General features: G+C 38.7%; 1 protein-coding gene across 1 annotated transcript; it reads left to right on the top strand.

Moving 5' to 3' along the window:
• The first annotated feature begins 6,539 nt into the window (after positions 1-6,539).
• On the top strand, positions 6,540-15,201 carry BORCS7 (BLOC-1 related complex subunit 7). The gene is made up of 5 exons (XM_010987135.3): positions 6,540-6,737; positions 12,287-12,349; positions 12,454-12,497; positions 13,464-13,484; positions 14,299-15,201. Exons 1-5 carry the CDS (start codon positions 6,600-6,602, stop codon positions 14,348-14,350), a joined length of 318 nt encoding a protein of 105 aa, XP_010985437.1. The 5' UTR covers positions 6,540-6,599; the 3' UTR covers positions 14,351-15,201.
• Positions 15,202-17,010: the final 1,809 nt, after the last annotated feature.

Here is a 17,010-nt window from a genome sequence, read left to right on the forward strand (position 1 = left end):
CACCCGTGATAAATCCCTGAGCTGCAGCACCATGACCAATAAAATGGTTATTTTAAGCCACTGAGTTTGGGGTGGTTTGTTAGGCAGTAGTAGATGACTGAGATACTGCCTTATGAGACAGTGCTCTTACAGTAAGAGGTGGTATCTCCCACATGTTTAAAGCCCTTCACTATGTCCATTATGGCTAGGGAGAAAGAAAGCACCCAGTTAAGGTCTGATGAGTGAGTATTTATCAAACTAAATGTGGGGTGGGGGAATAGCACAGTGGTAGAGTATGTGCCTAGCATGCACAAGGTCCTGGATTCAATCCCCAGTAGCTCCATTAAAAATAAATAAATAAAAACCTAATTAACCCCCCCAAAATTTTTAAATTAAAAAAAAATGGGAGAATGAATTAACGCCATTTGTAGCAACATTGATGGACATAGAGATCGTCATACTAAGTGAAGTAAGTCAGACAAAGACAAATATCATATGATATGACTAATACGTGGAATCTAAAGAAATGATACAAAGTAACCTTTTACAAAGACAGACAGAAAACAAACGTATGGTTACCAATAGGGAAAGGTTGGGAGGTGGGGGATAAATTAGAAGTTTGGGATTAACAGGTATATTCTTCTATATATAAAATAGATAAACAAGAAGGACCTACTACATAGCACAGGGAACTAATGCAATATCTTATAATAAACTACAATGGATAAGAATCTGAAAGAGAATAGATATGTATAATCACTTTGAATCACTCTGTTGTACACCTGAAACACTGTAAATCGACTATACTTCAATTAGAAAGAGAAACTAAGTTGGGGAGAGGATTCTGGGAAGACGGCTATCTACGAAGCACCAGGGATTTCTCTCCACCTAGACAACAGCTGCATTGGTGGAATCTGTCGGATTTAACTATTTTGGAACTCTGAAGGTGTGTGACTTCCAGGGGAAGACTTAGATGGTAAACTGTGGTGAATTTCAGTCAGTTCCGGCTCTTACCACAGTAGGAGCCCCCCCAGCCCCCAGCCCAAGCCCCCTGGCAGGCAATTGTGCATGTGTTCCTGGAACAGCTGCCCACAGCTTCTGGGAGCTAAGGTGGGCAAAAAGGACCCTGTCCTCCAAATGGGGATCTCTGCTCTGACCGACTGCTGCCTCTGGTCACAGAGTGTAGACAGGGAGGTGGGCAGCCATTGCTGCTGTGCCTCCCGACCCTGTCACACAGCCCCTTCCCTCCTGGCTGAAGTGACCTCCAGGGGATTTAAAAGCCCAGAGCCCTTTTCACACTTCCCCCACCCCAGCCCACCCCCATCATCTTTCATTTTTCACCCTGTCTCAAGCCAGGCATTAAAGACTGTGACATTCGAAGACATTTAACTGCATATATGGAGAAAATTATAAAGTGACTGTGCATGGCCAGGGAAAAACTCAGAAAAGACGTGGGAAGGCCTTAAATTTACACCTCAGGCTGATCCTCAGCAAAGAGACAATCTACAAGTTAAAAACAAAAACAAACAATAATCACAATAAGCAAACCCTGGAGAAGGGAAAAATCTGATTTCCAGAGTTACTACATCAGTAAATTCAAAAGTCCAGTATTCATTAAAAAAAAAAATCACAAGCCATATGAAAGAATTGGGAAAGTATGACCCGTTCAAAGGAATAAAATAAATCAGAAATCTTTCCTGAAAAAGACCTAATGGCTGACCTACTAGACAAAGGCTTCAAAGTAACTGTCTTAAATTAAAGATGCCCAAAGGACTAAAGGAAGAGATGGAAAAAGTCAAGAAACAATGTGTTGAACAAAATGGAAATATCAATAAAGATATAGAAAACCAAAGAACCAAAAAGAAATTGTGGAGCTGAAAAGTACAATAATTGAAATGAAAATTTCATTAGAGAGTCAAAGGAGATTTAAACAGACAAAAGACTCAGTGAACTTGAAGATAGGACAATGGAAATTACTGAGTCTGAAGAAAAGAAAAAAAAAGATATAAGAAAAGCAAACAGTATAAGAAACTAAGCAGACCAACACATGCATGGTGGATGTCCCAGGAGGAGAGAGAGAGAGAGAGAGAGGGAGAAAAGGGCAGAGAGAATATTTGAAGAAATGATGACTGAAAACTCCCAAAATTTAATGAAATACATGAATATAAACATCTGGAGTTCAATAAACTCCAAGTAAGAAGAACTCAGAGACCCACCCAAGACATGTTATAATCAAACTTTCAAAAGACAAAGAAAGAGAATTTTGAAAGTGCAAGGGAGAAATGGATCATCACATACAAGGAGTCCTCAATAAGATTATCAGAATTTCTCTTGGAAACTTTAATGGCCATAAGACAGTGAGCCAAAATAATCAAAGTGCTAAAAGAGAAAAAAAAAACTGTCAAATGAGAATCCTATGTCCTGCAAAACCGTCCTTCAAGAGTGAGGGAGAAATCAAGACTTTCCCAGATGAACAAAAGCTGAGGGAGTCTGTGACCATCAGACCTGTCCTGTAGGAAATGCTCAAGGGAGTCCTGTGAAGTGAAAGGGCACCAGACAGTAACTTGAAGCCACACAGAGAAATAAGTATCACAGTAAAGGTAAATACATGGGCAATTATAAAAGCTAGTGTTAACGTAACAATAGTTTGTAACTATACTTTTCTACATGATTTAAGAAACTAATTTAAAGAAAAAATTACTGTAAAAGCTAGTATTACTATAATTTGGTTTCTCACTCCAAATCTTGTTTTCTACACAATTTGAGACTAATGCATTTTTAAAAACCATTAGCTTATATTCTTGGGCACACAATGTATAAAGATGAATTTTGTGATATCAACAACAGAAAGAGGTGGGGACAAAGCTGTAAAGACACACACTACCAAAGTCAGAAATGAAAGTGGAGACGTTAACACCAGTTCTACAGAAATAAAAAGGATTGGAATACTGTAAACAATTGGATCCCAACAAATTGGGTAACCAGATGAACTGGAACCTAGAACCACAAAATCTACCAAGATTAAATTATGAAGAAATAGAAAAATCGAACTAGTCCTATAACTAATAAGGAGATTGAATCAGTAATCAAAAATCCCCCAGGAGAAAAAAAGCCCTGGGCCTGATGGCTTCCCTGGAGAATTCTACCAAACATTTAAGGAACTAACATGAATCCTTCTCAAAGTTCTCCAAAAGGTTGAAGAGGAGGGAATACTTTGGAACTCATTCTGTGAGGCCAGTATTACCCTTCTATCAAACCCAGATAAGGACACTACAAGAGAATAAAGCTACAGACCAATATCCCTTGTGAATGTTAATGCAAAAAATCCCAACAGAATTGTAGCTGACAGAATTCAGCTGCATCTTAAAAGGATTATACACCATGATCAAGTGGGACTTATTCTGAAATGTAAGGATGGTTCACTAAATGCAGTAACATTAGCCAGTCTCCAGTCTAACAGACCTCAACCATTAACTTGCAAGGGCCAGCCTGGATTGGGTTGGAGACTATCTGCCTATGACTTGATCCCCTTCCTATATAATCCTTACACATTCAATAAAACAAGATAACCCTGGAAAAAGGAAAAACCCTCAAAACATAACTGTATGTAGAGACAAACAAGAGTAAAAGCAAGGGAAGCAGCAGAATAATCATGTTAATGACAAAAATATTTCTTAAACAATATACCACCAAAAAATAAGGTCTTATAACATTATGCAAAGGCCTAGAATTAAGAACTAAATTGTGCATCTCCAAACCCAAAGATCTAAGGACTTAATCCAAAGATCCAGACCTAATTGCCTTATGCAAAGACCTGAGCCCAATGACCTTATACAAAGATCTATTTGGTTACATATTGTTGGATAACAAACTAAATTCAGCAACATGAGCTCAATGAAACTAGTTAGAATTCAAATTCTTGTTGAGATCCACTCTTGTGATAGGTGATCAAAGGGCAGAGCTTGGGCACAAGGGGTCCAGTGAGTGCATGTGTTGGTCTGAGGTCCCTGGAATGTTGCCAAGTAAAGGTCTTCAAAATGATTTTGGTGGAATCTCTAGAGCTGTCAATGGTAAGAATACAACTCACTATATAAAATAGAGATTAAACTGAATTTGTTGTTTATTATAATGAAGGAGAGCAGGCAGTCTCTCTAGGCACAGTAGACCTGATCATATTAGAGTTTTTGAGAAGCATGGACTTCATGGATTGACAGACAGACCCAAGAGGATCGATATCATCTGTAGAAGGACATTACTTGGAGGGAGGCTATTACTTGATTGATTGGCACTCTGAGGGGTGATTCTTGGCATGAATCTGTCCTTGAATGAGTAACTTTCAAAAGTGCGGGACACCCTGAGTGCTTGATTTGCAAAAGGGATTTACTGAGGTGAGCTGTCATTAACTGAACAGATTTCAAACAAGTTCTGGTGGTATATCAGTTTTCTATTGCTGTGTAACAACAGTATCATAAGCTTAGTGGCTTAAACAACACACATTTATTATTTTATTGTTTTTGTGGGCCAGGAATCCAAGAATGGCTTTTCTGGGCCATATACTTAGTGTTTCAGAAGGGTGAAATCAAGGTGTGTGCCAGGGCCAGGTTCTCATCTGGAGGCTCAACATGGGTAAGATCTGCTTCCCCACTTGCCTAGTTATTAGTAGCACTCAGTTCCTTTTGGTTGTTTGACTGAGAGCCTCATTTTTTTTGCTGGCTGTCAGCTGGAGCTCAGCCCTCAGGGACTAGATGATGCTTGCAGTTCCTTGCCACATGGACTTCTCCAACATGGCCACTTGCTTCCTCAAGACCAGAAAGGGAGAGACTCCAGCAAGATGAGCCTTACAATCTTATGTAATAGAATCACATAATCATGTACATGTAATCACATATCTCCCATCACTTATGCATATACTATTGGTTTAGAAGCAAGTCACATGTCCTGCCCACAAGTAAGAGAGGGGAATCACACAAGGGCATGAACACAAGGAGATAGTGTTATGGAAGCCAGCTGTCACTGGCTAGTCTATCTACCACATATGACTACTTGTTACCATGGCTCTAGAACAATCAATCTTTTCCTAAGTTTATGCGTGTGTCGTTTATGGAGACTCCTACACTGGGAATGCAAAATGGTAAACAACTTTGATAGTTTGGCAGTTTCTTCAAAAGTTAAACTTACCATACGGCCCAGCCACTCTCCTCCTAGATATTACTCAAGATAAATGAAAACAACTCACATAAAGACTTATATATGAATGTTCATAGCAGCTTAATTCATAATAGCCCCCAAATGGAAACAACCCAAATGTCTGTCAACGGGAGAGTGGATAAACAAAATGAGATACAGCCATACAATGGACATCCTTCTCAGCAATAAAAAGAACAGACTAGCGATACACACAACTAAGTGAATGACTCTCAAAATTGTTGTGCTGAGAGAAAGAAGCCCGGCCAAAAAAAGTACTTCCTGTATGATTCCATTTATATAAAATTCTAGAAATGCAAATTAAACTATAGTGCTAGAAAGCAGATCAGTCGTTGCCTGATCTGATCAGTTGTTGTGATGGGCTACAAAGGAGCACTTCCAAACTCGTGGGGGTGATGAAAATGTTCTGCATCTTAATAGTTGTGGTGATTTACAGGTGTATGCATCTGTCACATCTATCAAACTGTACACTTTAAAAGAATGTAGTTATTGAACATAAATTACACCTCAATAAAGCTGATTAAGAACAAGAATTAAATTAAAGAATCAGAGACATATGAAGTCCAAGACACTTGGAAATGAAAATAATGTTGATACTGCGTTTAGGTGATTTTACACAAAATTTGCCAATTTACCATTCTCATCTCTCCTGTGCATTAGCTAAAATAGAAAAAGACCGACATGAAACGCTTTAGATGTTAATTCTTTTCAAGGTGATAATCAGTTTGATTTTGATAGAACAACGAGGTCATTTATCATTAAAAATTATTAGAGACGTTGAGCATTTTTCATATCTATTGGCTATTTTATTTATTTTTTTAATTGCCTGTTTGTGGACTTTGCCAGCTTTTCTGTTGGGTTGTTCTTCCTGGTTCTTCAATTTGTTTACATGCCTCCCCAGCCTGGGAGTTCATAACAGACAAGGACTGCATCTCATTATTTTCTCTGTCCTCAGCGCAGTACAGTGTTTGGTATCTCGTTCGTGAAATGTTTGTTAAAATTGAATTGAATGATCTGAATTCATTCTCATAACCCTCTGGAGACTTTAACATTATTCATTCTATTTTACAGATGAGGAACACAAGATGCAGAGGTTGAATAATTTTCCGTCACACAACTAAACGGCAGAATTGGGACTGTAATCCAGGCTTTCTGATTTTAAACCATGAGTTTACTGAAATTGTCCTCTATCCCTTCCAGGGATATTTGCCTGGGCCCTGTCTTCTTCAGGATATCAACTGAGTATTTTAAATGAATTTAAAGTTAGCAAAGCGTAACCTCTGCTAGGCGCATGCGTTCCTTTCTTTTCCCACGATAGGAAAAAAGACACCGTCTTCTCCCCACCCCCGCTTTGCAGCTCTTTTGGCCCCGACGACTCGCCGTCGCCCGTGGGGACGTGTTCACTGGTTGCAGTGATGGCGGCTGGAACCCCAGATTCGCAAGCGCGATTCGGTCAGTCCGTGAAGGGGCTTCTCACGGAGAAGGTGAACACCTGTGGTACTGACGTAATCGCGCTCACCAAGCAGGTGCTGAAGGGCTCCCGGAGCTCCGAGGTGAGCTGGGAGTGGACTCTCCGGGCCTAATATCCCGGCACTCTCCTGTCTTTCTTGCGGTGGGAAGGGGGTCGCGTTGCATCCTGGGAATTGTAGTCCATGAGTTGATGACCGAGAGGAGAGCTTGTTCACGGAGGACGGTGTTGCATTCTGGGATGTGTAGTTTCTGTAGGTAGGAGTAGCGGTCCTACGAGCTACGAGGTCCTACGAGGGAGTGGGATGGGGAAGAAACGAAATAATGGGAATCTGTGACTTAAAGCAGAGATTGCCGCAGACAACAGGTGAGATAGTGGTCCAAACGAATTCCTCATTTGTTTCTCAGGGTTGTCTCTACTGAAGATATGTCCCTTTCAGCCCCTAAATTCTGCGTGGTTTTGCCCTCAATGTCCCAGATTCCTCCCACACTTCTCTGCATTATCTGTCCAGGATTTATTATTTGATGACTTGTCTTTCTGGCCACATTCTTGGTCTCTTGTTTTTTAGACTAGCTTTCTCCTTTGCCCTGATTTCCCCCTATCATTCTCTGACTGGTTCTATGAATGAAATTATTTGATGGCTTTTCACACTAGCAAGCTTTTCACCTAGATGAAATGAAAATATATGCCCACCAAAGACTTGTACAAGTTCATAGCACGTTTCATCCATAATAGCACCAAACTGGAAACAACCCAAATGCCCATTGACAGGTGACTGGACAAACAAAATGGGTCTAATGACCCAGCCATTCAATGCCTATGTTTTCACTCAGGAGAAAGGAAGACGTGTCCATCATTTTGTTACATAAACCAACCATGCACATAACATATCATCTAAGATGTCCAGGTTTAGTTTCTTTAAAGTGGGAAACGTCTTGACTACACTTGTAAAACAATCTAGGTACAGTCTTTAGATTTCTGTGACTTTCCCCTGTAGGCTATTTTCTTACTCATAATTAACTCAATAGCAGTGTATCTTAGCTACTCATTTTCAACAAGTATCTTTGATTTTCAACTTAGTTTTCATAAGAATAACAGCTCTCTCTCTCTCCCACTATTTTTACTCATATTTCATCAGTTTCTACATTATTTCATTAAGTTGTGTAGTTGTAGTAGCAAACATAGTATGTCCACAAGTCTTTAGACTTGTATAGGAATGTTCATAGCAGCTTTATTCATATTACTTTAGGGTCCAGTAGAATTGTCTTTACAAAATGAGCTTTCATGTTATGTCCTTAGCTTTTATTGATAGTGGCTACAAGAAACAACTATATGAAGAAAGTATTTGCATTTACCATGATACTATTGTTGAAGTCACTGATCTGGCAATCCCAAATGTGCTTTGTACGAGGTGCCCACATGGTATACTCATTTTAGGATTCAGTGTCAGAGGAAAATTTATCTCTTTTGAAGAATTGTTATGTTGCCTTTTACCAAATAAGCATTATGCAACTTAATGCTTTTCACTTTTTGCCTTGGTTGCACAGAAGTTTCTATGTCAGTTTTAGTGGTAAACATACCTACTTCCTTCTCCTTTTCATGAGTCTTAGATTCTTTTTCTGTTTTTTTTTTTTTTTAAATATGTGTGTGTGTGTGTATGTGTACCTATGTAGTAGTTTTGGATAGATTGCCATGAATCTTTTTGGGGAAAAATAAGGTATAAATATGCAAATTTCAGAAAATAATGGTGTTTGTAGTTAACTACCCGTGTGTGTTGAACATCCATAATCATCATAATAAATTAACTGAGCATCTACTATGTGCTGGACACTGCTATGTTTTATGTAGTTTAATTCATTAAGTCTTTACTATCACTAATAATGGAGGTACTTTTCTTATAGAGAAGAATTTCACTTGTCCAAGGTCACACCGTAGCTTGGTGGGGTAGAGTTAGGATTGAAACCTAGGAAGACCAGTTCTAGGCCCACACTCTTCGATGCCATTTCTCATGGCCACTGGCTGGATTAAGTGGCCAAAAAGCCACAGTGCCATCACTGACTGCCCTAATGTGGCTTGCTCCTTCCTGTTCCTTCTCCTGGTTTATTTTTCACATAGGCTTTTTCTGTAGCAGATTTAGATAGGGTGCTCAGTAAGTGGTGTGGATTGAGTTAAGCCGAAACCATTCCAACTTTCTGGGATAGAGTTGACACATTTCTCAAATGTGAGCTTTGTCTTTTTACTGGATCTCTTATATGGCACTTATCACATACCACATTGCATTTTTCTAAATTACCTATGGATTTTTGTCATCTCCTTTACTAAGCTATGAGGTTAATGGAGCTTCTTACTGATTTTCAACCCTTCTTAGCCCCTAGAGCATTGCTTCTTTTGTCAGCAGTTTCCACATAGCTATTTTGTTTGAGTAACTGACAATCCCCATGTGTAAAACACTCATTCTGGACCATCTGCATAACGAATATTTATTGAGTGTCTGCTGTGTGCCAGGAACTGTTCTAGGTACAAAGGGGAGGGTGGTAAACAAAACTAAGTCCCTGTACTTAGAAAGCTTCCATTTTAGTGAAGAGACAGACAGACAAATGAAGCACACAAAAAATCAGGTGGTAGTAAATGCTATGAAGAAGAATAAAGCCGGGAAGAGAGAGTACCCCAAATAGGGTGGTCAGGGAAGGGCTCTCTGAGGAGGTGACGTTTGAGCAGACACTTGAATGAAGTGAGGGAGCAAGCCATATGGACATCTGGAGGCAGAGGATTCCAAGTCAAGGGTGTGGCAAATGCAAAGGCCTTGAGATAGGAATGTGTGTAAGGTATGCAGGGAGGCCAGTATGGCCGGAGCACAAAGTGCAGAAATCATACGAACTTGTGTCCACGGCACACTGAATGCTTGTGGCTAATACTTTCCTCTCACGCGTGCCTGCGCTGCTGCTCCTCCAGCTGAACTGTGTGCTTGGTAAGGGTTCGTTGTGTTTTTTTCCTAAACCTGGGTAAGGCACTTGTGCTTGATATTGCAACTGCATTGTTTCATGAAACAATATGGAAAAGGATGAAAGATGAGCGCAGAAAAAAAAGGGTTGCTGTTGCTGGGAAAACTATGTTGAAAATCAAAAGTAACTGTTGAAGATAAGTACTAAGAAAAACTGATATTAAGCTAATTATAAGTAAGACAGTGGGAAAAGCCTGGCAGGGAAATCTAAACAGACTCAGCATTCAGATCATTTTACAGGTGTATTCAAGATGTTACTCCATTTTTAAGGAACCGAAACTGGACATCTTAGATGATATGTGTGTGGTTGGTTGATATAAAAAAAATGATGCACAACGCCAGTGAATACATCTGTCACCAAAGAAGAGGCCTTGGCCCCACATTACGACGGCCCTTGCATTCCAGGCAGTCACAAGTTCCAAAGTTCCATCAAGTTTATCTTCTGAATGCCTCTCAACTCTCCTTTCCACCCACCCCCGCTGCCCTTTTTCTTTTACTGCCACTGCTATGGTTTAGGTCACTCCTGTTGCTTGGCTACAGTACTGCAGTGTTCTCCTAATCGATCCGCCTGCTTTTAGTCCTCCATCTAGACCATTCTGCTTACCACACTTCTAAAACAGTAAATCTCATCACGGCACTTTTTTGTAAAATTACACTTCAAAATTCTGAACACCAGCCTTTGGTCTCAGCTTAGAGGTCACTTCTTTCAGGAAGCCTTCCCTGAGCATCTACCCTGTATAAGTTAGACACCCCTGCCCCTCAGCTTCCAGGGCATTCAGCACTTCCCTGTCAGCACTTACCACAAGGTACTGCTGTGCCTTTGTCCTCTTTCTAATTACAGATTCTGAGCCCTGTATTCTGAGACCAGGGCTGTGTCTCTTACTGGCATATCGAAAGCACTTAAATATTTGTTGAACGAATGAGGAAGATTCTATTAGAACCCTTTCTTTCCGTCATCAGTTTGTCAGTCACCATCCCCTACCGACTGGAGTTTGGAGTTGGCCATCTAAAAGTGGCCACAAGGAGGGAACAGGAACTCTCATACAGGGTGGGAACGCAAAATAGTATAACCTTAATGGAAGGAAATTTGGCAATACGTAGCAAAATGAAAATCCTCTGATCCAGCAATCACAATCAAGATTCTGAGTCTCTCCCAAAGAAATGCTGGCAAAAAAAAAAAAAAAATACAAAGATTTGTAAGGTATTTTTGTAGCACCACTTGTAATAGTAAAAGACTGGGACCAGCCCCAGAGTCTTTGGCAGAGCACTGGTTGAACAACCTCATGGGACATCTGTCCAGTGGAGGGCTCAGCATCTGTAAAAGAACGACCTGGAGATTCAGTATATATTGCTGCAGAGCTGTCTCAGTGTGTATTTTTAAGTGAAAATGGCAGGGCATGGAAGAGTGTACATAGGAGGTTACACTTTAAGTAAGGAGCGCGGTGCAGAGTATATACCTATGTCCGTTGTTTGATAAACAATGGAGTGCTAAGCCCCAGACTAATGAAAATATTTATGCATGGGGAGAGAGAACAGGGAGGGGAAGAGGCAGGAAGAAAGGTCTTATTTTATTGTTTTGCCTTTAGAAGCACATAGAGTTTTATTAATTTTCAAACTTAAAAATAGTAGGTAGGGGGTTGAGCTCAGTGGTAGAGTGCGTGCCTGAAGTGCACGAGGTCCTAAGTTCCATCCCCAGTGCAGTTAAGGGAAAAAAGAAAACTAAATAAAACTTGCTCTGGGGAAAGGAATCTGAAGGCTGTCGCAGTGCTGGTGTTCCTGGTTGGTTTGAAGTCGTCGGTTCCCCTTTCACCAGAATCTGTCAGACCCAAGGGAACAGGGAAGGTTGGTGGGACCTAACAGTGGCTCCCTTTCCGTGGCTGGGCTTGACATCTGCCAGGACTAGGCGCAACAGCAGGCCAGGAACCTTCGCTGATCTCTTCTCGCCTCTCAGCGCTGAGTCAGGTCTCCTGACCACAGGCCGCCCAGTGAAACAGCTAGAGCTCAGCCTCTCTGGTTCTCAGGGTGAGCTCACTAAATCCGCTTCCGCGTTTCTCCGTTCTTCTCTCTCCCCCAGCTCCAGCTGGCCATCCTTCGCAAGCTAGTTTCCCACTCTCAGTCCAAGCTCCTTCGCAAGCCTTTTTTCCCCCGACTCTGTCTCTCATTCCATTTATAAGTAGCTACATTCCTCCTGTCCTTCAAAATCCTGTCCCAACTCCCACTCTCTCATGCCTCTCACACCACCCCAAGTCTCAAATTTGCCTTTAAAGATTCAGAAGTTAGGTTCTCCCCGGGCTTGTGGAGCCAGAGGGTTTTTTTTTTTTTTTTTTTTGTGGCAGACTTTCCCTCTCAGCACTTGATTGATACTAAGCTTAGCAGTTCAGGAGCCCTTGATTTCTCAGACAGTCGCCCTCAGAACAGATGTCGAGCCCATGCTCGAACAGCCATAGTGACCATAAAATGGATTTTCAACAGGAACAAATGGGAAATTATACTCCATTCCATTCAGAGGGTTTGTATTTGTATGGGTTGGGAAAGTCGGAGGAGGGGGGAGGGTGGTGGTATAATAGCAGAAGAGAGAAGATTACAGGAAGTTGGGAGATTTTGATTATTACCATTTTCTTTTTATCTTCCAGCTGCTAGGTCAGGCAGCTCGAAACATGGTACTACAGGAAGATGCCATCTTGCATTCAGAAGACGTAAGAAACAATTTCTGTTGTGATTTGGGTTTTATAAACGTAGTTTGTGTGGCTCCAGGGAAGTGAAATGTTCTATTTCTCTTTTTGTTTTGTTTTTAATGCAGAGTTTAAGAAAAATGGCAATAATAACAACACATCTTCAATATCAGTGAGTACGCCCGTCCAGTGACTGTTTAATTTGCTACAAAATCATTAAATTATTTCCTGCAGGCTGCTTCTTGTGGCCATTGTGTTCCAGTACATTTCCCTGTGGAGGCAGGAGCTGGGAGTAAAGGTGGGGTTGGTCAAGGATGTGTTCCTTCTGGAAGAGATGCCTAAGACTGCAGAAGAAATTCGGGTAGGGGGTGCGATCAGAGCAGGGACCACCTTTTGTGAACCTCACTGTTAACTTGAGGGCCCCTCAGAGGGAGAGACTGCAAATCCCGTGAGGACAGGGCTTATGCCAGGACTGTGCTGGCATAGCGCTTGGCACCCAGTAGGCACTTAATCAGTATCTGCTGGCTGTCTGTGCCTGGGGTCTCTCCTGGAGCGTCTGTACCTTCCCTGGGGAATCACGTATAGCTGTGACGTGTATCTGACATTCTCACATGTAACCCAGCCGTAGCTACGGTGAAATCATCTGGGAGATTTTGAAATATAGAGATTCCCTTCTCCATAGTTTTGGACAAAAATGATAATTTAATTAGCTTTTCATCTTATTTCATTTTGCTTTTTATTTTATGTAGTTGATATTATACTTATGTACCTATTAAGAATATCTGATTGAAAATTTAATTCTTGATATTTAAATAAATAAATGTTCATTCTTTGGGTGTGTACCTAACAGGTATGTGACCGTCTGACTCCACATACCCAGACTGAATTTGAGCCATGTGTGTAGTTTGCTGGACCACATCTCTCACTCTTACAGAGTATTATTACATTTTTAGGTTTAGAATCCATCTTTCTAGTAACTCTGCATGCAGATATTGTAGCACAGTCTTAGGATAGAATGGACAGAAATCTAAAATGTGACAAGCTAGAAATTTGTTCTGCCGATATATGTATATATGGCCATAACTTCTACTTCACTGATTTTCTTATGTTTATTTTCCTCTTTCCTTTTCTGATTTAGGCAAGAAGCTATTCAGAAGAAGTAAGTAACCCCAAAGGTAGAGGAGTTGGGGGCCAACTGTAGCAGGGTGGGGGAAATTATACTGCTGGGCCTTGGATCAGTATACAACTCTGGTTGACACATGTCCTTATATTGACCTATGCTCTAGGATAGCTCATTGGGGATACAAGGAATATTTCAAAGGCATACCATAAGTCAATTCACTGCTAGTAAAGGCTTTCTAAAAGTTATAGGGTGTAGAAACCAACCTTAAGGGATAGAAAACCTTTCACATTGGTATTATTCATTAAGTAGAGTAAACATACTAAAGTCATTAAGCAGCCTTGTTTTTTTTTAAGTGGATTAAATCTGTCCCTTGAAATATTGTTTACACTACTGATTTGCTTTACAAACCTTTTCTTCATAGTTTAAACATGTCTGGGGCCCTAGTGGACCCGTATAAATTTTGATTTAGCTTCAACAGAACTATGCATATAATATGCTTTGTGCAAATAATTTGTATGATATGTTATTTATTTATTTATTTATTTATTTATTTATTTATTTATTTATTTATTTATTTATTTTGCATCAACTATATTTTCATTTGCAGTATCCAGCTCTCTCTTTTTCTAGAGAGAACATGTGAAATTGGACTTGCAGGGACAGTAAACCATTGCATACAAAGAATGTAGAGGATTACTCTTGTCTCTTCACCCAACAATGAATTGACCCCACCAATAACCTCTACATTCAAAGCCAAAAGAAAGTATGATTACATAGAGGGTTGCTATGACAATGAGCTGTCATCAGTGCTCATTCCAGATAAACTTTTTTTCTCTATTCTAATTTATAGTGTTGAGCAGTCATCAAATCTACAGGACCAGTTGAATCATCTGTTGAAATAGAATGGCTTGTAAGAGGACAAAAGCACTTTTTTTGCCTGACACTGAGGAGGAAATATCTTACCTAACCATTGTCCTGTGGGTTTGATTTTCCATTTTCTTCTCCAGAAGATAAATTAGAAAAGATCTATGACAATGAACAGTTTCACATGAAAAGAAGCTAGGTGATTGAATTTTGGAAGCACTTCTTGAATCAGATGAACCCATGTTCTTCTGGAATTTTTAGTTGCTCTATTAGTTTGATATTAAAGCAAAGTTAAAGCATATCTTAGTTTTTCCCATAGAACTTTAATATGTCAAAAGCCATATTGTCTAAATGTGTTTCTTAAGCAAATACAGAGTAATGTTTTAAATTCAGACATGGAGCTTCTATTGTGAACATATAAGAATGATTACTATTCTTTTAAAGACTTTTTTCTTTTAATCAGACAGTCGGGAGGTATTTTAATTTTGTGGTCACAGAATGGTGTAAGGTAATACCTGTTGTTTTCTATTCTTCTCTAGTAACTAAGAGAAGATACTTATTTTTTGTTGTTGTTGTAGCAAATCCTTAAATGAAAATTTGGCAAATGGTATCATATCTGTCCAGCTGCAACCTCCTGCCTTGACCTTCATTCCTAGAGTTTCTTTGTTGTTGTAACTCTTGATTAACTGGCCTTGGGTTCATTTTGTAATTTTGCTAGTCATCAGCAAATTCACTTGTATGACATTATTGCCAAATGAGAACGCAGTTGAGTTACTGTAAGTGCTTTTGGTGTAGGGTCATGTGGTGTAGGTCATGGAGAAAACCTTACGTTTGTAGACGTTTACCTATGTTCATTGAATTTATCTTAATAAATGTCATTACCACTGTCTGTTGTTAAGTCTGAATGTCTTCACTTTGTTTGAATTTAAAATGAGACTCCATTCTGTTCTTAATTTACTAAGGTACTGTGAGAAAGCTGACATAAGAAAATGGTGTTTTTACTGAAAAAAAAAAAGGCAAGTATAAGTTCAGTTTAATTCAAATTGTTTATCATCACGTTGACTAATTATATAAGACTGCATTTATTCCTCATTATTTATATGCACATTAACTTAAGGTAAAAACAAATTAGGTATGAAGGAATTCACTTATGCATTCATTCTATAAACATTTATTACAATTAGTAAATGTAAACAGGCTCAATTTACCTTAGGAAAGAAGAGTTGCAAACTTACAGCAAACGTCATACTGGGGGTAAAATGTTAGATGCATTATCCAAGAAAGTTACTGTCAGAGTTTCTATTCAGCATTTTGTTGGAAGCCATGCCTAATGCAGAAATTAAAGGTAAACGTAACTGTTAGCAACGAAGAGACAAAATTGTTATCATACAGTAGGATTATCTACTTAGAAAATCCGAGGACTGATTAAAAGAAAAGTCACCAGTTTAGAAAACAAAACAAAGTTCAACCATCCAAGTATATAAGAAGTAAAGAAATATTTAAGATGAAAAAAAATTAAAGGTACAGTCTATGTTTTCTTCATCATGCTGAACAAATAATAAAGAAGCAGTCATTACTTACATTACATCTGATAAAATAAGTTTCACAGTCAAAAGTTTAATGGTAAATAAAGATGAAATTTATATTAAAAAATGAAAACCTAGTAGTACTTATTAGTCATTTTAAAGCACGTAATGCCAAGATACTTGAAAGAAAAGTAGGCAGAAATGTGAGAAGAGGCAGAAATGTATACATAATGTGACAGTTTATTTCTTATAGAAATAGGTGTAGAATTAAATGGTGATCAAACACATGGAAACAAAAAAATACTTCCTTAAGTAATGTCTGGGTTATAGAGGACATGTTGGAGGATAATTTCAAAATAATGAAAATTCAAATTCTGTGCAAGCAAATTTATGTGATGATAAACAGTACTATAAAGAAAAAAACCTCTGTATTGGGGATAAGATTGGAAATACATGTTTTCTTTTTTTAAGGGATTTGTGGTTAGAATTTAGAAAAAACAAAAGAAATCAAAATGAAATAAAAAAAAACCAAGCATGAATGACAAAAATTTGAAAAATATATGAAACCATTAATTGTTTCTTATAGATTAACTTGGTAAAGTGTCAGCTCAGTTGTAAAAGTACAATTAGTAAATTTATAATTGGAGATATATGAAATAGGTCAATTAGATTTGAAAGGAGTTATCTGTCAGCTTGATGCTAAAAACTTAATTACCAGTATCAAAATGTCTGTCTCCTTATAGAGATAAGTTATAAAACTGACATTTAAAAGAGAATATGTCCAGTCTGGTTATGAGAAATTTATTTAATCCACAAATTGTCAAAAATAACCAATTAAAATGTCATTTGCTTGTGATGGCTTTCCTGAGACTTTTCTGTACTATCAAAGGACAAATCCAAAGTATATACATCCAAATACATTCCAAAGTACAGATGACAATAGCAGGATACCCAATTCATTTGCTGAAGCAAATGGAATTTTTCATTAAAAAAATAAAAAAGCAAGATAACATAAAGAAATTTAGGAGATTTTTGTTTATGAACATAGATGCAAAAATACTAATAAAATCTTAGAAAAATTGATTAGAGAAATACTTGGAAGAATTTCTAAAATAATTCCAGAATTACAAAGTTGATTTAACTGCTGCAAAACACATTACATTAATAACAAA

The sequence above is a fragment of the Camelus dromedarius genome, chromosome 8 (genome assembly GCF_036321535.1).
Source record: "Camelus dromedarius isolate mCamDro1 chromosome 8, mCamDro1.pat, whole genome shotgun sequence".
Classification (NCBI taxonomy): domain Eukaryota; kingdom Metazoa; phylum Chordata; class Mammalia; order Artiodactyla; family Camelidae; genus Camelus; species Camelus dromedarius.